Below are 23,131 nucleotides of genomic sequence, written 5' to 3' on the forward strand. Positions count from 1 at the left end.
TGCCATACATATGTACCCAGTGCCTTTATATATGTGCATTGTGCTTCGTAAAACATTTGTAAGATATCGACCTGTTCATATAAATCAAAGTTTCAGACATTTCCTAAGCTTTCATCAAAGAAAATCTAATGAAGCATTCTGAAGAGCAGCAATGTCCTCAGGACTGTAATGTGCTATTATATTTCAATGGGTAATAGCTAGATTTGTGTGCTTTCCGGAAGAAGAAAAAAATTACATGAGATAGATCTCTTTGAATACAGCACTGCCGTCTTCAATAAACGTAGACTGGTTGCATTTGATAGATTTCAATTGTGAGTAGAGGTTACTGTTCTGTTTCTTCTTACCTGCAATGACATTTCATTTGCCTTATAACAGCGAAGAGGCTCGTGCTTATTCCTGGGTGTCACTCATACCATGTGCATGTGTACATCAAAGCAGTCAATATATATGTGTAAATCAGCTACCAAATATAATACCGGTAAGCATTGTTCCCTAACATGACCTTCCTTTTCCTTTTCTTGGAAGTATTATTTAAAGTTATATTTTAGATCTCATTTGACAACTCCTTCAATTGCATAAATGCGAATAAATTACATGCAAACTGATTTTAATGTCTTCATGGAAGTTTTTATTTTCTATTGCTCGAGTACTGTTATTTATTTATCAATGAAAAATACAATGCATTCGTACATATACTTTATGATCTTAAATTGAAACTATAAAATTCACTCATTTTCTCTCTCTCTATTTAGTAGTACATAATGATGAAAAAGGCCTTTAATGCTTCTATCCTCTCATAAAGAAGCAGATACAATAATACAGTAAACATACATGCATTCATATTTGTAAAGAATATGTGGTAACTGGGCGACATGAACTTTAACCCAAAGTCATTCTTATGTTTACCAAGCATAACAATATTATGGTATATAATATGCTAAATATCTCTATTTCATATTACTACAATATACTTTTATTTTATTCAATGGGCACTTCTCCCACTTTTCTTACTTTTGCATAAGTAATGCCCCCTTCCATTTCTTGAGTTAGCACACATTAAGTGATAATATTTATGTACATGTAATTCACATTAAAAACATTTCAAATGTCTAAATATCAAAATACGGTATATAATAATTGTGACTTCAGTGGAGAATACTTGTTTAAAGGACAATTAATATGTTCTTCCAAGTTGGTATAATCTAGCAGGGGTGATGATGTCTGTTTTGTTGATAATTGAAGACCTAGGCCTATATTGCAACTGTAAGCCTACTGTATATCTACATCACCATACAAGCCGATACTTATTTGCAGCATCTAACTTTAATGTAATCCAAGTAACTTAATTTTGGAGGCACATATAAATAAATGTCTTTAATAACTTGAGAATAAATTTAACATAAGATGGGAAATTTAATACTTATTTATTCATTATATTATCATCATCACAATACCTTGAATATAAATAGCAAAACATGGCACAGTGAAATTCAATCTACATTGATATTGGTCATCTATGAAAATTGTACCCAAATAAAAAATTCTATACATATAATAGTGCAGAACGTCATTGGCACTTAATACCAATAGTAGACAATCTGTAAGTATTAATTATAACTCTTGAAAAAGAAGAAAAATAAACGAAATTGTTCCATTGATAATTAAAGCTGGAATGTACATAGTTTGGGAAAGATATACAATTGTATAAAGGCTTGGCTACATGTGCACCAACAGACTATTACTTTAACATTTACAGACTGTTCTTAAGTTTGGAGATGAGACACTTGAAATAATATATTATTTTAAATCTTCCCAGCATGAAAAATGAAGCGTGTTCCAGTATTATTCTCTTATATAAGGACGAAATGAATATTATTTACTTCTAAAATCGTAGCCAGATCAGATCACTAATAGTGATCCGCCATTTTTTCTGTGCAATATTTTTCCAAAGATATTGGTTTGGAGTTACAGTCGAACATGCGATTGGGTTAAAGTTTAGTTTACTTTAGTTTGTTTAATTTGATGTTAGTTAAGGAAATTGACAATAGGGCAATTTTTGGTAGAGCATGTGTCGTACAACTACATAAATTAATGGAAAAGTGAATACCAAGAAAATGATTGAATGAAAGTATACTGAATGCTGTGACAGAGATATAAGTCATATACTATCCCTGGTTAATGATGAAGATAGATTGTCTGAAACCAGAAGTGATAAGTCTGTAAAAAAATACCAATCCATGAATGAAGAGAACCGAATGTAATCCCAAGACAGGATTTAGCACATGGAGCATACAGTTTCTGACATTCATCAGCTATAGGCATCTTCGTTCTCCCTTGCTTCAGAGCAAACTGCATGCAGCAAGTCCAATGCATTCTGATCTGCACCTATTGATATTGACAAAACACATACAGACATATTTACATGTAATTCCAAGTATATGCCAAAAGTTATCACAAAAAATCAGTCCAACATCATAACCAGAAAATAAAATACAAATGAAACATCACTTTTTCAATTCACGTAACTGCCAGGTGCAATTCTTTTCCACAAAAAAGGCACTAATAAGTAGTTAGGATAATCAAATATAATAACTTCGGTGCTAAAAAACAACAACGTTTGGAGATAATTTGATTTAATATTCTTCCTCAGTTTTCTTAGCATTCTTTTTTGTCTTCATGACCTTTTGTCAATACGTTAGCTATTTAATTTTGTTGTTCCTTTTTCATTCATATGACACTTCTTATATCAATATGTCTATGTTTGTTCATGTAATTCCTTTTTGTGTATTAGCTTTCTCTCTTCACTTTTCTCTATTTATGTCATCTTTAATTAGTTTTCCTATGTATTTATATTCAATTTGGTGCCTATATCATCTGCTTTAAGTTTTTAACATGGACTTGCTAAAAAGCAGTCTTTTTAGGCTGATGTGAGTTTTACTGTGATTAAATTAATTCAATTCAAATCATACCAATTTTCTAAAACATTTCAAAACAAATTGAAATTTTGGTGTAGTGACATTGCAATGTACTTGTTTAAAAGAATCTTCTCAAACCAAATCATGTTCTCCTTATCTCACCTATTTCATTATCTGTGACCAGAGGTAATAGGCTTCTTGCTACATCCTCTGTAATTGGTGGAATGTATGATGACATCATCATCTTGCTCAAAGCTGATTGGACAGCCCCAATGCTGACCAGATTGCATGCGAGAAGGGACTTCACTATATGGATGAGACACTGCCAAGAAACCTAAAGAAATCAAAACAAGGAATATATCAAGGTATATCAACTTATCAGACTAAAAATCAGGCATTTATCCTCATTTTTTATTGAAGACACTTTTTAATATTTTAAAAATGGAAATCAATATAATTTAAAAAATCAATCTGCTGTAAAAAAAACCACTTCAAAAGCATCACATGATTTCACATTTAATAGCTTTGTACAAATGTTATTAGATTCTTGATTATAGACGTGAAAAGAAAAGTCACCCTGCCCCCCCCCCCCCCCACACACACACACACACCAAAAAAAGGTTTTACAAAATAAGTTAAAAGTAATTCCTGGACCACCAACGTTGACTACTATCCACAGACAGATAACCCTTTGGCCAATTATCCCCTCCCCCTCCCAATTCTACAAAATTCAAACAAACAAACAAACAATGTATCAAATTTTTACAATTAAATTATTACCAAAGCCTACCTGTGGGTTATGACTGTGTGATATCATCCATGCTGTCCTTGCACTCAACAGAGCTCCAGGTGGAATACTCAAAGAAAAAACATTCCTCCACAAACCCATCAGTCTCTCTAAGAGTGTATCCGTATTAGACCGGTGTAAAGTCACATCTCCTTCTGTCTGTTCTGCATTAGTTACATCTCTTTCACCTTGGTCACCATTCCATGCATGTTTATGAACAGGAGTGGTGAATGCTCCTTCCTCTGTACCCTGTCCTCCCTTTGTATTGCACTGAAGTTCTTGTCCATATCTCCCAAGATGTGAGTGTAAACCACTCTCTTGGTTATTGCACTGCTCCTCTCCATCTTCAACTACTCCCTGTGTTGAACATATCAAGTTCTTGTCTTGGTGTTTGCCATTCTCTGTATTGTGTAAGCTGCTGCTACAGTTCTTGCCGTGTGTATTACTGTCCTGTGGTAGAACGATGGACCTTTGCCCTTTGGAGATTGTAGGTGAGGTACAGACAGAGGTCTGAAGCAGAGTTGGTTGTCTCATAGCCAGGCTTACACACAGCTCTATGGTGAGTTGGTGGATGGACTGGTAAGCCAATGGTGTTAGGTCCTGTACAAGGATGGTCAACAACAGATACATAAGGTAGTCATCAAGCAAGGTATCATAAATGAAATGCACAAGACCATGGTGCAAGATATGGTATAAATCTACACAATGTTTATCTCCATACAAAGATTTAAGACAACCACACAGTTTTGTTAGGTAAATTCATGTAAATTAAATGTGGTCCTCAGTTGAGAATCCAGCTGCCTTCAGCTCTTATAAAGATAAATATGGTTTAACCTCACGGTGAAAGAATATGCCTCATGATTTCTATTTCAGGGTGCCTACACACACATATAATACACATTTTCACTTTTACACAATACACACTTTCTTGAGCAAATATAATTAAGATATCCTGTTATTAAAGATAATTATTTTATTACCTGTCTGTTGTTGATCATCATATGAACGTTATTGATGGATGAACAGATGCCCTCTGCTGTGTTTCCATCGGTGTCTCCAATTAAAATTCTATGAAGACCGTCCTGTATTGAAGAGAGCAATTAGGACAAAGGTCAAAGGTCATTCCTTGATCCAAACAAGAAGCACTGCCAGGAATGTATTGTCTTTCCTGCAGGCCACTTGTCAAACCAAAACCAAATCCAAACACATTAAATGTATTCAAGTTTTTGAAGCCAAAATCAGATAAAATTTAGTCACATGCAAGAAAAATATTGCGACTCATTGCACATAATAGTCCATGTGCCATTGCCCTGAAAAGTTTACATTACATTTCAATGTTAACCATGTGAAGATTCCAGTGATCTTTCTTTCCATAAACAATTATTTAGCATCTGAAGAATGACAATTTCATCCCCTTAATTTTCTATAAACTTCTCGAATATGTGTAAATCTCCCTACTCATGTAGCAGTGGAGGTGTTATGGTATAATGGTTCATTCACTTGACTCTCAATACAATGGTTGTGAGTTTTATTTTTGGTAAGGCATTTGCCACTCTTCACCCAGGTGTAAATGCTGATGTCCTTTGGTAAGGCATTTGCCACTCTTCACCCAGGTGTAAATGCTGATGTCCTTTGGTAAGGCATTTGCCACTCTTCACCCAGGTGTAAATGCTGATGTCCTTTGGTAAGGCATTTGCCACTCTTCACCCAGGTGTAAATGCTGATGTCCTTTGGTAAGGCATTTGCCACTCTTCACCCAGGTGTAAATGCTGATGTCCTTTGGTAAGGCATTTGCCACTCTTCACCCAGGTGTAAATGCTGATGTCCTTTGGTAAGGCATTTGCCACTCTTCACCCAGGTGTAAATGCTGATGTCCTTTGGTAAGGCATTTGCCACTCTTCACCCAGGAGTAAATGCTGATGTCCTTTGGTAAGGCATTTGCCACTCTTCACCCAGGTGTAAATGCTGATGTCCTTTGGTAAGGCATTTGCCACTCTTCACCCAGGTGTAAATGCTGATGTCCTTTGGTAAGGCATTTGCCACTCTTCACCCAGGAGTAAATGCTGATGTCCTTTGGTAAGGCATTTGCCACTCTTCACCCAGGAGTAAATGCTGATGTCCTTTGGTAAGGCATTTGCCACTCTTCACCCAGGAGTAAATGCTGATGTCCTTTGGTAAGGCATTTGCCACTCTTCACCCAGGTGTAAATGCTGATGTCCTTTGGTAAGGCATTTGCCACTCTTCACCCAGGAGTAAATGCTGATGTCCTTTGGTAAGGCATTTGCCACTCTTCACCCAGGAGTAAATGCTGATGTCCTTTGGTAAGGCATTTGCCACTCTTCACCCAGGAGTAAATGCTGATGTCCTTTGGTAAGGCATTTGCCACTCTTCACCCAGGAGTAAATGCTGATGTCCTTTGGTAAGGCATTTGCCACTCTCCACCCAGGAGTAAATGCTGATGTCCTTTGGTAAGGCATTTGCCACTCTTCACCCAGGTGTAAATGCTGATGTCCTTTGGTAAGGCATTTGCCACTTTCCACCCAGGTGTAAATGGCACCTCGAAATTGCTGGACTCATTAGAATTGCGGGGCCCACGGGAAGGGCAGTATTGATGCTGATGTGCCTACGCTGGATAAATAAGACCCAATTATGATGACAATGATGATGATTATTATCATTATTATTATTATTATTCTCATCTTTCCTGTGATGCACATATCTTCATCCATTCCTCATTCCCTACCTTGAGTTCTTGAATGACGGTTGAAGGACAAGCCCCCTGTCTGTCGTGCATGGCTGGCTTGTCTGGTATTTTCCTACTGGTTGATTCTTTCTTCATCTGTTGAGTGCTCTGAGCTCTCAGGCACTTGGGTAGCTGCAATGTCACCTCCTGTTGTAATGCACCTGGAAGATATGATTAAAATGGAAATACTAGTTACAGATAGTCGAGTCTGCTGGGTGAGATTCTTTAGAAGTACCGGGCCCTGCCTCATACCTAGTTACGATTGATCTGGATTGATCACAAGTCCTTCAATCAAATGCAAACTTACAAACTCCTATCTCTTTGGTACAGATTTGGGATTGATATCAAGTTGCAATCAATTTGAATCAATCACAGACAGGGCAATGATATATTCATTAGAGAGGCTCCTAAGAAATTTGGCTTTAAGATATATTGTGCCTGGTAGTTGTCATTCATGATGATGCTTAAAGGGATCGTTTAACAATGTTAAATCTGAGATACACAGCCCTACGTATTATCAGTGTATGTGATATGGTGTAATAATGAAGCCCTAAAAAAATTGCGCTTCAAAATGATCAAGAAGTGCCTCAAAAAAGTACAAATCTTTGAGTGACCGGTTTTACCATACTCATTTTCCCCAATAGACTGTAGTGTTATGAAAACCGTTTGGCAAAGGGTTTTCAAAATTTGTAATTTTAATCATAAATATCTTGATAATCAGACAGGCGATCGGCCTGTAAAAGTCATGGGGTTCCTGACTGACCTAAAGGTTTATAATTATCATTGCAGCATGAGCTAAATCCAAAATTTTGTTTCAGAATCTGAGACAAAGTTACTGGATCCCTTTAAACTTTACATTCATTCAGTCAGACAATGATCAGAAGAATGGTTGTGTTTTTTTTTTAACACCATCATAAAATCTGATTAAGTGACTGATACATTACAAGGTCCATTGAGGTTTTTTTTTTTTTTAAATCCCAAGAAAAATTCATATAAAACATCATAAAATAACTGAAAACAGATAAAATAACTAGCACCAAATTTCCTCAGATTGCTTGCTAAATATGAATACCAAGATTTACAATTTTTACATCTAAACCAAATTGGTGCAAAAATATGTAGATCAAAAGCATTGTCATTTCTTTAAAATATTCATCATTATATGGATAGATGTATAAACATTGATAAACAACAGCTGAAATGCATGTATACTCAATGCTTACTAGGTATTTGTGTTGTGATCCATTTCTCTGTTCGTTCTAAGGCAAGTCTAGTGGTGATAGCACAAGCAGTGTCCAGGACTGTCTCAGATGTCTCACACGGTAATAACACATCAAGAGCTGACCTACACTTCTTCTTGATAAACCTAGTAGAAATAGTAGATTAATAAAAGATATATTCTCCTGTGTATGTTAGGGGTTCCATGCTGCTTTAATATATCTCTTCATTTATTAATTTAAAGAAAATTCCAACCTTAATTCAATTTGCTCTGACAGAAAGCAGAAAAACTAGAGAAGCAGATTGGTCATCTTTTGAACAAAATCGGACAACCAATAAGAAAGTTATGAATTTCTAAAAGTTGTAATCCCTATACCTAAGGGAATTTCAAATTAGCCAACTGGCAAGTAGGTGTAGTGGCAGACAACTCTCTCATTCGTTCCAACAAACAAACGATTAAAATGTCAATTATTTAAAATGCATGACTCCGTAGAGTCTTTTCTTTTTTGAGGACCTATAATAATATATTTTGAGTTGTACCCAATAGGAGAAGGCACATATGAGAAAAATAAATGTCAATAATTTTTTTGTACATGACAAACAGGAAATATCTGTAACTACGTCACAATCCACACAAAAAAATTGCCAATTTGTGATTCACATTGATGTAGTGATTTCCTATTTCAAACGCTGAAAACTTAATATTGATCTGATTTATTTCAAACTTTCCCCACTCTATTATATTATACTATTAATAGTTCACCATCCAAAATCATCAATAATACTTAATCCAGTTTGGGTAAAAACCTGCAGGATGTTGACTTTGAGTGAGCATTCGAAAGCTCAAGCCTTGGAAGACGATTTTACTCTGATTTCTTTTTCTTAATAATTTTCTTTTTCTTAATAATTTGTTTTTTCTTCTCAGTGATGACTATGAAGGTGAAGGCACTTACTCCTTGGCTTCTTTCCTGGCAAGCTCTGCCGTCTCCAGGCTCAGCTTCTCTCCAACTCCCTTAGCCTTGGCTGTGAGAGCCCCAGCCTCTTTCTTGCTGCTGCTGGACGAGACCAGCACTTCAGTGAGTAGCTTTGGAATCTGGAGCCTGGCTGCAGAGACTAGTGAGCCATCGATGGACTTGATGCAGTTGGAGGCGACCCTGCCGCTCACAAACTCCACGCTCTTCTTGAGGGAAGCGGAGTGGATGTGGAAGAAGTTCTTCTCAAGTTCCACCTAGGCAACAAAAATTTGAGAAGAGATCTGTCCACCATCAGTCTCAAGGATATTTATTGCAAAGCAGTCATAGGGGAAAATTCTTATTAAAACGGATCAATGCTTTCAAGTAATAAGCATTAACATGCTAATTCAAATTCTTGTGATTAAATACAGAAGGAAATTTGTCACCCCTTGTCCATTTATATCTATTTTCTACAAATAACCATTATATCACAACTTTACCTTCCCAAAACAACAACAACAAAACAAACAATACAACATCCCCCCCCCCCCCCCAAAAAAAACCCTAACACCAAAAAACCGTGTTCTGATACCTGTATTTGGTGCTGAGTGATAATGGCAGTCTGAGGTGCATCCACTGCTACAGGAGTAATCTTCTTGACCGGAGCATTCCTGTTGTTCACCCCCATACTAGCCTCGGATAACAGTCCTCTTAAATCACCTGCAAGTATGGGTAAAAGATTGGTGTACTAATTCGCAGATGTTTCCTTGCAGAACTACTAGTGACAAATCATTTAATTTCCTTTGTACATGGGACGATAGCATCTCTAGGGGTTTAATACATACAGTAGTCGCTATTTCAGACAACACCCTTTCACTTTTTTTGGTAGACATTAACAATCTTTGAAAGAAGTCCAAATGCGCACACCAAATATACATATATCTGACAGGCATATTGTCAATCACCTCTTAGTTTTTAATGGGTTTAGACCCAATAATTAGACGCTGCTATAATCACTTGTTAACAGGTACATGTATGCCATAAATGTGCAAGATTGATCTATACATGCAGGAAATCATGAACTTCCTTGAAATTCCTAAAGTAACATATTTAATGGCTGAGACATTAAAAACAAAATCACCTGCTATAAGCTTCAATATTATTTTGCTTATCAAGATCTCCCACAAGTTTGTTTCTACAATCTCACTTATACTTATTGTAAATTACATGTTCATCCTTGTTTAGGTATTTTGACCAAAAAATTACTTTGTAGATTACTACTCCTTCATTGCAGTAATATACATGTCACCAAGCTTGTATCGTACACACCTGTGTGTGTCGATTTCATCAACGTATTTCCTGTGTAACATACAACCTGTCAATTAGAGTTTCTCACCTAGGAAAGGGCAGCATGTATAGAGAACCAGCCTATCCACCAGAGGAAGGGGGTCTAAAGATTGGTCAGATCCTGGTTTATTATTATGGCTACCCCTCTCAACGCTCACACCACTCGTCAGATGTAGATTGCTTGGTAGAGCTGGGTTCTATAAATGGGTCGAAAATAGAGAGGACTCTCAATGTGAGGAATCAGTAAAACTGTCTGAGCAGACAGAAAATGACTGCAGTACACAAATTTCATATCATAAACCTGTACACAAATTTCACTTTACATAGTCTGGATTATATTACACATCATTTTACTCTTACATAAATAAAATTAAAATAACATGAGAGAAGCACTATTCATCAAAGTCTTCTTTTTTTTTCATCTTAAAATATGATCAACCAGAGATTAGACCTACCTCGAACAGCCATCCCAAGAGAAGCAAGATAAGAAGTGAATTATGGTTGCTAGGAGTCTCAGACCATTGCACAGACACCCTCCTGGAAAATCACATGAAAATGTTTCTTTAAAGAATACATGGTGTTGGCTCATAACGTCACTCACAAGGCACCAAACATCTGAAGTTTTAAACTAGTACTTTACTTCACTTAGAAAATGAATACAAAAATGTACTCTCAGCAGTTTCTAGGTACACCGCATCATAATACTGGTACACTAGACTTGGTGGCATTACCAATGAATGTGTTTAAATGTCCCATGCAGCAAAGATTGTTTTCTTAGGGGAATTCTCTTGAAGATGGTGGAGGAATTGGATGTTATAAAAGACCTCTCGGTCATAATGGCGAAGTCTGCTATTTGTGATTGATGACACCTGTTATCAGGTAAAATAGGGTCAATTTCCGCATGAGAACCCATAATAGTGTCTTTAAGAATAATCAGAACATTCCAGGAAAACATCTTACAGATTTCCCCTGCTACAACAAAGAGAACTCAAGATACAAAGAACAAGAGTTCACAAAAGATGTAAATTTATGGAGCAGAATATAGAGACTTACCTGTGAATATCCCCCAATAAACTGAGTGTTTGATAATAAACTGGTATTTGAGAGGCCAGCCCATCTATCATACTAAGATACTCTACAACCCAGGGCAAGGTCAGGATCAGACGCTGGTTGGTTTCTGATGCAGACAAACATCCAAGAATGTCCACGGGAAGAGATGCCTGTTCAAAGTGACAATCAAAAGTTATAAGACTTTAAATTGCCCTCGGTTCAGCTCCATTCCCAAACATTACAAAATGAGTTTACAAAATAGAAAACGTGTGAAATATAATATTTTGGCCAAAAGCATTTGTGAAGAATGATTATCTTAGTGGTATCAATAAAGAAGAAGAAGAAAAAACAAAAATGCACACAATTTGTCTGCCCCATCACAACTTTAGTTACACGATGGTGCACTAAACAAAAATACAACATAAATCAGGGAGCGGAGGCTGGAGAGAGATAGAAAGAAAGTAATAGAGAGAGAGAGAGAGAAAGCGTGTGTATGTTTGTGAAAAGGGAGGGGAAGGAAAGAGATTTGATAATAAATATCTGTAAATATTTCTGTATGAATATCTGTATATATATTTGAAAATATATCTGTAAAGCACTTTATTAGAGACATCTCGATGTATTAAGAGCTATATAAAAGCAGAATATTATTATTATTATAAATAAACTTTAAGATAATGAGAAGGTAAACAATGCATACTTATTCAATCTAAAAGGCAACTAAATAAAAATAAAAATACTTGAAATCATAAGGAGCATAAAACATGTTTTAACTTACCCTACTCCTCATCATGATAACATTATCCTTCATGATATCAGGAAGATTATTGTCACCCTGGTAAGGTAGAAAGACTAGAAATCCCAGGAACTTGGACAAGACCCTCAGGGCTAGGAGACATGAACTGAAGCTTTCCCTTACCTCCTACGGAAAACAAATCACATCAATTCATTTCAGTTCAGTTCAACTCATTTCAATTCAGTTTAGTTCAGTTCAGTTTACTTCAATTCAATTTAGATCAATTGAATTAAATCAAATTCAGTTCAACTCCATTCTATTCAATTCAATTTAATTTTTTATTGTCAATATATGGAGGTTTGTCTTGTTTACATGCATTGCAAAACGAAATATACATACATAACAAACAAAAAGACAAACAGATCATACAAAACAGATAGGTAACATATGACAGAATACTGACTTCAAAGTCTCATATTTTTATTGTAAAAAGTAAGCTCTGTATTTTTGTCTTAATCTGCCATGGATTTGAATATTAAACTACTACATTGTTTTGAAGTAACTCGTACATGTACATACATGTACACATAGACTAATGTCTTGCGAAAGGACATTAGTGCCAGCCCATGTACTTGTGATCTACAGTCTGGTAGCTTATGCCCTAGACCACAACATCTCTAAACATCACATTAATATCAGTTTAAAGATCAGGAAGAACTATATCACTTACCGCATCAACAACAGAAGTCATATCAACCTGATCAGTGATTGGCAACTGTAAATCGTTAAGCTATTTGGGAGAAAAAAAGATCACATATTACATAATCAAATCTGAACATATTCAGTTCAGTATCTCAACATCTGCCAAAGCTGCAGCCAGTTGGAGCTTGTTTCCTTCTCATCTTAGACAGTTAGAATCCATAGAACAGATAAAAACACAATTGAAAATGTCCTTGTATTTCTTTATATAATATTTGATTCTAATTAATTAATCTGTTGAACTTTGAAAAATAAAATGTGCATAATCTTTGTTGTTGCACCTTGATAGAGAATCTTCTGACATGCATATGTTATAAATTCATGTATTGTATTATTATTGCATTTACATGATCTTATCAATATTCTTATCGTCACTCAAATCTAAGGTTGTGCTGTTCAGTATATAATATAAAACACTGTAAACAAATAGCATACTAAAATGAAATTGTAAGAAAGAGAAAAATGCAATATCTGTATCTATAGCAAATGTTACATTATGATGCTTATGCTTCATCAAAATAATATAGTTAGTATATGAAGAAGAAAAAAAATTGAAACATTTATTCCTGTATAAAGCTTAGCCTAAATAAGGAAAATGTGAGAATAACTACAATGTAGATATTACATATATATATATATATATATATATAAACTAGTGCTGTAGTCAAACGTTTAACCGTCCGGTATCCGACTGGTATACGACCGTCCATGGCACTATCCGCTTTTCAATTGGACGGTTTTGTTTTCCTGTTTTTTGGGGGTTTTTTTTTTTTGGGGGGGGGGTTTGTTTTTTTATAATAATTTTTCAAAGATGGGTGATAATTGTAATGCTCATTGTATAAATCATCACATAAAAGATGGGAGTTGTTGCTACCTTGTTTGGCATTCAACAATAAGGGATAGAGCAACGTTGATCTGGCGCTGCTCAGTGGCTGCCGGGCTCACGATCAATTGGGCAACAAGAATTTCCGTTTCGGTTTAATAAAATTTGGAGTGGAAAATTAGGCTATTATTATTATTATTATCATTAAAGTTGACAGAATGCACATACCTCAATGAGCTTGGTAGCAAAGCTGTCCGTCAAATGCTGGTTGAATATGTAACTTGATGAAGAAAAGGAAGATCCAAAATTTAGTTTGCTTTCATCAACATTCAATGAAATCAGAATCAATAGCACAGTTAAGCCTGTTCAATATTTTATGTAAAGCAATTTAAGAAAGAAACACAACAAAACCATGGTACTTTTCTTTAACAATACTACTGTACTAATGTATTTACAGTTTGCTAAGCTTGTAATAATGGCCGTGTCGTGCTGCAAGAGCTTCTATTGCTCAAAATCTACAATATAGAGTTAAATGAAAACATTAGCTTTTAGTATTAATTCAAAAGTAGTTGACAATGGTGATTTCCTTATTTCCAATGGCAAGTTATTCCCAAATGTTAAATTGCTGATTATTTTGTTTGTGGCTGTAATGGTGCTTTGTCTTCTCCTGTATATGATTGCATTAAAAATCATTAAAAAAAATATGGAGACTGTGCATACCTGTTTGTAGCTAGGATGAAATCTCTAAAGAATTCCTGACATCCATGGAACGAAGGAGGAGGGCATGGACCACCGGATGAAGCTGGAGTTGAAAAACGCTCCTCCAATCTGATATAAACAAGTCAAATTATTGAAATGAGTACTGAGACATATAGAATGAATGTGGTATAAACTGAGGCAAAGAGTTAAGTGGGAGAATTAAAAAAAAGGATTAAGTGACAGAAAAATACAAGATGAAACACAGAGATGAAGAACTAGAGGGAGGAATACACATTAGTTACAAAGAAATAGAGAGACCAAAAAATGACAAGAGAGAGAGAGAGAGAGAGAGAGAGAGAGAGAACAAACAAGAGGAAAGGTAGACATGTATAGTACAAGACAGCAAAGACAAGTCAGTTTCCATCAGATTTGAAAGAAAGCTGTGTCAGACACAAATTAGTATTGTTAATTCCATTCTCAAAAAGTTTACAGGCATTACCATACTGCTTCACTCTTACATGTTAGTAGGCATGAGGGAATTCTAATCAACTTAAAATACCTTAACTGTAAATCAAATAAGTTTTCTTCTCTTCAATATTACAATGAGGTTTGATTGGTAAATATACATTGAAGCTCCACTCTGATGCTTCACAGTAGGGTGATGTTAGCCTATAATCTAGGCGGAGTGCCGAGCTTTTATCTTTGCTGCTAGACTAACCTTAAGCAGAACGTCTGATACGGCGAGACTACGAACCGTGAGCCGCGAAGCGGCTCACCGCCTATAATCACTGGTCTAGCTTTAGTCGTTGTTTTTTTATTATCGACCATGAATCCGTGGCAGTTTTTCGTACGAAAAAACCTCATGAATACGAAATGAACTCAACCAATCAGAAACACGTATGGAGAAGAGTCTATGCATATGCATATTATAAATCACGTGACATTACGTCATTTTCTTCATCCAAGATGGCGGGTAGTTCATGCGACGACAATCTTCTGCGAGAAAGTTTATCATATGCGGCCAACAAACTAGGCATTCCTAATGGAAAATTCAGAGAACTGCAGGAATCCGCTATTCGTAGCGTTATTGAAGCCGGCAGGGATATTTTTGTTGCATTACCTACTGGTTTTGGAAAGAGTGCAATATACCAAGCAATCCCCTTGTGCTGTGATTTTCTACGCGACCACGGATTCTATGATCATGATGACTCGAGTCGTTGCCGTTGGCAGAACATAGCGGTCCATTCAAAGCAAGGGGGAACCACTAATTTGTCATTGTAAATTTGATACGATAATTGTTATGCCTCCGCCACCGAAGGTGGTGCCGGAGGCATCATGTTTTCGGGTTGTCCGTCCGTACGTCCGTACGTCCGTCCCGTTTGACCGTTATCACAATATCTCAAGAACCATTTAAGATTTAAACTTAAGACTCGGGAATAGTATTTATCACCATAGGAAGACGATCTGATTAGATTTTGGAGTACGTAGGTCAAAGGTCACAGGTCACAGAGGTCAACTTATGAAATTCCTTGTATTGAGTTTGTTAGCGCGATATCTCAAGAACCATTTGAGATTTAAACTTCAAACTTAAGGATAGTATGTATCACCATAGGAAGACGATCTGATTAGATTTTGGAGCACGTATGTCAAAGGTCAAGGGTCACAGAGGTCAACTTATGAAATTCCATACATTGAGATTGTTATCATGATATCTCAAGAACCACTGGAGATTTAAACTTCAAATTTAGTGATAGTGTGTATCACTATACACCGATTCGGGCGACTTCTGGTGGAAGTGCGCCCTCATAAGGTGACGCCATAACTGGGGGGCGTCTGACTGCAGCTAGCTAGCTTACATTGCAACGGGTATGCTATACCTATACCGAACCTCGCCCAGGCCGGCCAGGGTCGCTGCTCTGCTAGCTAGTAACCGCTCTCGAGCTCTCTGTACTGTCAGCTGGATCGGAGAAGCCCCACAGTTATAGCGCCGCCACCGGCGGGCAGGTACATAAACCCCCCAAACCGAATCGGTGTATAGGAAAACAATCTGATTACATTTTGGAGCACGTAGGTCAAAGGTCAAGGGTCATAGAGGTCAACTTATGAAATTCCATACATTGAGATTGTTATCATGATATCTCAAGAACCACTGGAGATGTAAAAACTTCAAACTTAAGGATAGTATGTATCACCATAGGAAGACGATCTGATTAGATTTTGGAGCACGTAGGTCAAAGGTCAAGGGTCACAGAGGTCAACTTATGAAATTCCATACATTGAGATTGTTATCATAATATCTCAAGAACCACTGGAGATTTAAACTTCAAACTTAATGATATTGTGTATCACCATAGGAAGACAATCTGATTAGATTTTGGAGCACGTAGGTCAAAGGTCAAGGGTCACAGAGGTCAACTTATGAAATTCCATACATTAGAATCGTTATCGCGATATCTCAAGAACCACTGGAGAATTTTCACTTCAAACTTAATGATAGTATGTATCACCATATCATAATATCTCAAGAACCACTGGAGATTTAAACTTCAAACTTAATGATAGTGTGTATCACCATAGGAAGACAATCTGATTAGATTTTGGAGCACGTAGGTCAAAGGTCAAGGGTCACAGAGGTCAACTTATGAAATTCCATACATTGAGATTGTTATCATGATATCTCAAGAACCACTGGAGATTTAAACTCCAAACTTGTTTAAATTGCTCTATGGCGGAGGCATCATTTTCGACTGCGCGCAGTCAAAATTCCATCTAGTTTTACCATACAAAGATATATGTTTTATTGTTCACATAAAACTACAATTTTTTAATTTTTTGATATTTCACAGTAGTAAAATGATCATTTTAAAGATTTTTTTGGTTTCAACTCCCCTTCTTCCTTTTTATTACCCCTATTTAGTAATGGACGAGCGCAATCTTTTTTCGTTGCGGTTTCTTATATCTGATTGGTCGAACGTAACATAGGTGTACCTTATTTGGTAGGGCTGTTGAATGATTCATAGATCCGCCATTTTGAATATATATGAATATTGATTAGCTAGACCAGTGATTATAGGCGGTGAGCCGCTTCGCGACTCACGGTTCGTAGTCTCGCCGTATCAGACGTTCTGCTTAGGGTTAGTCTAGCAGCAAAGAAAAAAGCTTGGCACTCCGCCTAGATTATAGGCTAGGGTGATGTAAAACCAGATAAATTGTTGGTTTCTCTTATGATTCAAGTATTTTAAAGCATTTAATTATTGTCATCTGAACCCCATTTCATGTACCAGTATGTAAAAGTATCTAGTTTTACAGTAACTCACCTTTTAAACTTTCCTGGATTCGTCCGTCTCAGCTGCTGGATGAAGCTAAATTCCTGAGAATCTCCACTATCAACCACTGAGCTATCACCTTGGCACATCTAACAAAGTAATTCATTCATTTATCAAAAGTATTATTCAAACTATCTGTCTATGTGACCAAGGATCTGCCTCTACATGAATGTGAAGGACATTGTTTGGATACCTTCTTACAGCGAGAGGCTTTTCTTCCATTCCTGTCCAATAATGAATCAGTCAAACACCAGAATTGTTTACAATAACCTATGGATGGACAATCAACATGTTTAATTGCAAAACAGTGAATGTAGCATAAGGGAAAGAACAAAACATATGTTTAGAATATATGCTCTAAAAAACCTGAATGAAACTTTATATCCCCACCGACTCAGATGCCAAGACATACTTTTACACAAATACAGATGTGACAAAATTTGATAAAGTAAAATAATACAAATATCTAAATTTCTATATTACAGGGTCACAAATAGAAACATTTTGACTATAATAGATTAAGACCCTAGTGTGAAGGATCATCCTACAACTTTTTGTCCAGTTCACTTTACACTCTCTTTAGGGATTACTTACCTTGATCAGTTGTGACTGGAACAGTCTTGAGAAGTGGGTGTAGTTTGTCACATCCATGTGCTTCATTAAATCCCTATAAAACAAAAGAATAAAGAATGCATTGAACTATACTGTTCATCTTGAAAGAGCAAGAGACTTGGCTCATCTATGCATGCTGGAAGCCCGGTAACGTATAAATAGCTTACTGACCCTATTCTGTGCTGACAGAATTTGTTGGTGATATATTCACATATTATTCTAACTAGCCGTGCTACAGACCAATGGTAATAATGCGCTATAGAAATATAATTTATTATTATTATTATTATTATTAATACGCCTACTTTCCTGATTGTTCAGGCAGCCAATCATTTTTCACATGCCTTATCATTTAATTTACGTTTATATTGTCCGATTTCAGTTTTCTGTTCATTCTTGCAATTGACTCTGATGAGTACAAGATGAAAAGCTTTAGTATGTTTTTATTCACTGCCAGTTTTTCAAAGCCACAGTAAGAAACAGTCACTGGAAGTAGTCCTCCATTTTGGGGTTGAAATAAATGAACATAATGGGACGTGTCGACAAATGTCTGATTTCCATCAATTCTTCTAACCCCACAATGTATCAAAATCACTCAATAAAACCCACAACTAAAACTGCTATCTGTTATCACTATCCAAATGCGACATTAAAAAATAGTCACTTGAAGTGATTCTTCATTTGGAATGACCAAAAACAATGTCTGATCTATAATTTGCATATTGCCATACATCTGTGTTTCTCCAGTAACACTGTTAATATATTTTCAATGCAATTGCCTTTTACGTCTACCCCTATCCGCTATAATTTCATTATTCTCCTCTTGATAACACTATGAAAAGTGATGAACAATACAGAAAATAAAGAAATATTTGGTTAGCTGGAAAATGTCTTATTTTGTTTAATTCTTTAAATTTTGTAGAGAAGTGTACTAGTCACACAGAAAGACTTGGTTGTAGTTTACCTGATCCTGTGGGTTAGTTTCTCCTGCATCTTCCAGCCAGGTTTACTGCGATTATCTTCCCAGTCTCGTATCAGACTATAGAAACCATCTCTGTGTAGGGAGAGAGAGAGATAGAGACAGGGCGGGTGACGTAGTCAGACACACACAAACAGGAAGATTATAAGAAAAACAGGCAGTTATGAGAGAGAAAGAGACAGAGACAGAGAGACAGACAAACAACCACACAGGCAGACAGATTATCATTATTGATATATTATATTATTTTGGTATCTCATTTATATTTTCTATGCCATATCAATAAAATACATATTTAGTAAAAGAAAAAGAAAACCCACAATAACAATGATCGAAAGTTGAAGTAATGGATTTATGATTTAAATGAAACCTTTCTAGGCTTCAAGTAAATAAATACTCCCATTTGAGAGCAAAAACGGCTGCTTCTTACCGTATGATTTAAACAAATCGTCCCTATTTTTACGAAGTGACAGTAGTGAATGAAAATTGCTTACACTTTGCGTTACGATTTTCCTCACTACCATCACTTCGTGAAAATAGGGACGAAATGATTAACGATAATAAACCATCAATAAACTTGTTACTTGGTTTTAAAGAAGTCACTTTTACTAGATGGATACTATTTTAAATTAAGTGAATTGAAAGAGTGAAAAACATAGTTCTACAGTGTACCTCTGTTTCTTGAAACTGTGGAATGAAGTGTCACTTGGAAAGTTCTGCCTGTTGTCGGTATCTGCCAAGAACGGGACAACCTGCATGGGAGATGTAATGGCAGCCTGAAGACCAGACTCCGTTGGGCAATGATTGGTGACCTGTTCAAGCCTGGTCTTCAGCTCGGGATTGAACTGAGAGACCACTTGGTTGTCCGCCAGGAGGCGTAAGGTGCTCTTATCCAGCAGAGATAACACTCTACAAAAAGATAAACGAGTCAATTGTTATAACCTTTATAAATCAAAGCTATGTGAGAACTCTTATAAACATCTAATAACCTTAGTGTCAAAGACTTACAGTTGAAAGTAAAGTAGTAAACACCTTAAAATAGTATCAAATTCCCAATGTTGGCCCTCCTTCCTCTCATGTATTTCAAATTTCAAATTTCATCAAGAATGTACAACTAAAATGTCTTTAAATCTCTCTTGTGGCACTGATTTTAGAAACAAATCTATAAGGAAATCACATATGACCATAGCATGCTAAATTTACTGGTTCTTGTCCAAATTCATCATAATCACTTTTCCAACTCTTCACAATTAGATTTTCTTATTAAAGGGAACAAAATTTAGCAATTAGCCATTTTATATAACTGTACAGAACCCTGTCTCATATACAGTTGATTGAATCAAATCAATTGCAACTTGATATCAAGTGCAACTGTGCACTTGGACAACTTGCGATAGATTCAGATCAATCACTAATCTTTAGAAAGACATTGCACAGAATCGTAAAATCTGGAAGCAGAATGTTACTTACACAACCAGCCTGCTGAGCACTGATGCAGCAAAGTAAACACAGTTGTGGATTGTTGAGAGATAATTGATGTCTTCAATGTCCTCTTCCAGTGAATGTATTCCCTCATCCTCATCAAGCTTGCTACCTTTAGCAGTCAACAGCTGAATCAGGAAGTACAACTCCACAGACAAATTGGGAACAAGGCTCTCTGTATGAAAGGGAAAAGACACAGATATTGCACATGGTGGCTGAATAATCATTCTTCTGAATAGTTTTCTTTAAAATTTTGATTTTCACCCATAAACCTAAAACCAGGCTTTGTTTTCAGGAGCAATAGTTCAGACAAACTTTATGGTGACAATGAAAATTAAAAAATGTCTACTAGGTAAAAGTACATTGTGTTCTACATCTCTTGTGTTATGAAGCAGAATGAGTTTATCATTCAACTGTATTCCTTCTCTAAAGTTGTATATTCCTTATTGCAACCTTTATGAATTCTACTTCCATACCTTGTAGAAATGATGCATAGAGCTCTGCTATGAGATCCAGTTTGTCATGCCCTGTTACTTTTTCCACATCAGGTAGTATTGCCTCAGTTATGCTTGAAACTGAATTACTGCGCAGAAGCTTAGTCGGGGTATGAGCTAGAGTCATACCCTTTGGAGATTGCAATACAGACATTCCTCTTGGTGACTGTCCTAATGCATTTTGAGAGAATGGACTACATTCTGGCTGATTTTTCTGTTTCATTTTTTCTTGCTTAAGCAACTCCCTCTCGTTTTCCAAAGATTTTTTCAACTCATGAGTGTCTCTCTTGGTTGCTGCAGTCTGGTTTACAGGGGGATTGAAGGCATTGGTTTCCTGATTTTGACCCTGGCAAGAAGGGGCTGGGGACAGCAGTGTGGTGACTCTCCGGCTGCCTCCACTACTGGAAGATACTGCAGTTGGAGTTATCCTCCTTGGGGTAATAGTTCTTGGTACACCCATTGGAGGGAATTCTTGGGCATTTTCCAAGTCAAACACAGGTTTGTCAATGTATTTCAATTTATGCTGTCCTTTCGAGCCACCGCTCTCATTCTGTCCCGTTTGCTTTCCTTTACCTCCTGAGCGACGTCTACTGGATGAGCTTTTATGTGACGATGAGCTATCACAGTTAGAGTCTTCAAAAGGACTCTTTCTGCCCTTTCCTCTTGACTGGCTTTCGGGAGTCACCAAGAACTGAGCCAGCGTTATGGATTCATCCTTCCTAGATCCTGATCCGGGAGTCTTCCTCCTGGAGCTGGAGCCAGCATCACCGCCACCACCACTCCAAGACACATTTCTTCCGTGTCTTCCATTTGTCTTAGATGACGATGGAGTGTGCGGCGACTGCTCTACTGCTGTTAGTCTTGAAACGGGTGTAAAGTCTTTGTCTGACCAGCTGGACTTGCTGTTATCAGCAGCAAACAGCTGTGTACGATTGACCTTTGAACCTCCACTGCGCTGAGGGCGTGTCTGATTGGCTCTTTTTAGTTTTTGTAAGCTGCTTGGCGTCCTCGCTGGGGAAGACACAGCAGATGATCCCCTGCATACTAAGTGGGCTGTCTGATCCCGCAAGCTATTGATGAAGAATGGTAGAAATTCTGTTTGCAGTTTGGTATCCCTCAACAAGTCTGCAAATCCAGAGTTCTAAATTATGTAAAGACAAGGAAGAACATTAATTCAAAAAATGTAAAAAAAGTAAAAGCATTTGTACAGTAGCTCTACTATGCAGAGTATTTGGTAAACCTAACTGTAACTTTGAAACTTCAATGTTGATAGATTTTGTTCACCAATAACAACATGCAGAGTTTAAACATTACATAAGTTCTCAGAGCTACCAAGTATCACGCATTAGGCGTGACATCACGCATTTCGAGTGGGTCTGAAAAATGCTCTTACGCTCGACGCGCGCGCTAGCTTTTGAAAAATGCTATACCTTATACGTGTGTTATACCCTCGCACGCATGCTCGCGTGCCGAATCATGAAAATGTCACGCATTGCCGATCTTTGAACTTGGCGTCTCTGAGTTCTGCATGTTCGATCTTAATCCTACATGAACGAATATAGTTTTAAAGTTGATAATTATAATAGTTATAATTTCTGTGGTATTTTAATACACTGGTTGGGTAGAAGGATAGCGACTAGCGAAGAGGAAAAAGAAGTAGATTTCTAGATCATTTACTTTTTTTAGATACAAAAAAAAACTAAAGTTTTACCACTTCACTATTTATCACTCTAATCATACTTTTGATAGTTTATATACTACATATATTATCAGCATTACTATACTTATACTATATGTGTGCAAAAAATAACAAATAACAAAATACAAGAAATCTACAAACAATAATGAATCATATTCATATCTTGTTGTGCATTAACTCCCTACAAAATACCATTAAACTATACAGTACACAAATGTAGACTAATGGGACTACATCAGTTTTGAAATGCATTTTAATCTACACCGTTTTGGCAAATTTATAATTCTGAAATACAAAAAAATAATTCACACAATTCGCGTACACTCACTTCAACCTTCCCTTCGACTGACCACTCCAACACTTCTTGTATTGACAATTTTGTTGACAAAATGTGTTCCAATATCACCGCCATTTTTAAAGCACAGCTGTTTTAGACTGGTAACAGTTTTTATCTACCCAACAAACGCCATACCAGCGATCGCGCGAATGCATAATCTCATAAACCTTGC

At 36.6% G+C, this 23,131-nt stretch overlaps 1 protein-coding gene across 2 annotated transcripts; it reads right to left on the bottom strand.

The window, feature by feature from the left end:
- Positions 1-605: 605 nt before the first annotated feature.
- Positions 606-23,093, bottom strand: LOC579713 (codanin-1). 2 transcript variants are annotated; one of them, XM_011664739.2, is made up of 22 exons: positions 22,951-23,093; positions 20,906-22,064; positions 20,418-20,604; positions 19,620-19,856; positions 18,933-19,022; positions 17,951-18,023; positions 17,348-17,445; positions 14,052-14,159; positions 13,560-13,611; positions 12,480-12,539; positions 11,792-11,935; positions 11,017-11,183; positions 10,419-10,500; positions 10,013-10,160; positions 9,209-9,336; positions 8,617-8,891; positions 7,669-7,811; positions 6,446-6,606; positions 4,683-4,784; positions 3,706-4,302; positions 3,078-3,249; positions 606-2,385 (listed from the first exon to the last, which is right to left on the bottom strand). In XM_011664739.2, the coding sequence occupies exons 1-22, from the start codon at positions 23,032-23,034 to the stop codon at positions 2,309-2,311; spliced, it is 4,344 nt and encodes a 1,447-aa protein (XP_011663041.2). In that variant the 5' UTR covers positions 23,035-23,093; the 3' UTR covers positions 606-2,308. The 2 variants fall into 2 exon arrangements, with proteins under 2 accessions (XP_011663041.2, XP_011663039.2); XM_011664737.2 differs by having other exon boundaries at positions 22,945-23,093.
- Positions 23,094-23,131: the final 38 nt, after the last annotated feature.

Source organism: Strongylocentrotus purpuratus, unplaced genomic scaffold, assembly GCF_000002235.5.
Source record: "Strongylocentrotus purpuratus isolate Spur 01 unplaced genomic scaffold, Spur_5.0 spur5_scaffold_5, whole genome shotgun sequence".
Taxonomy (NCBI): Eukaryota; Metazoa; Echinodermata; class Echinoidea; order Camarodonta; family Strongylocentrotidae; genus Strongylocentrotus; species Strongylocentrotus purpuratus.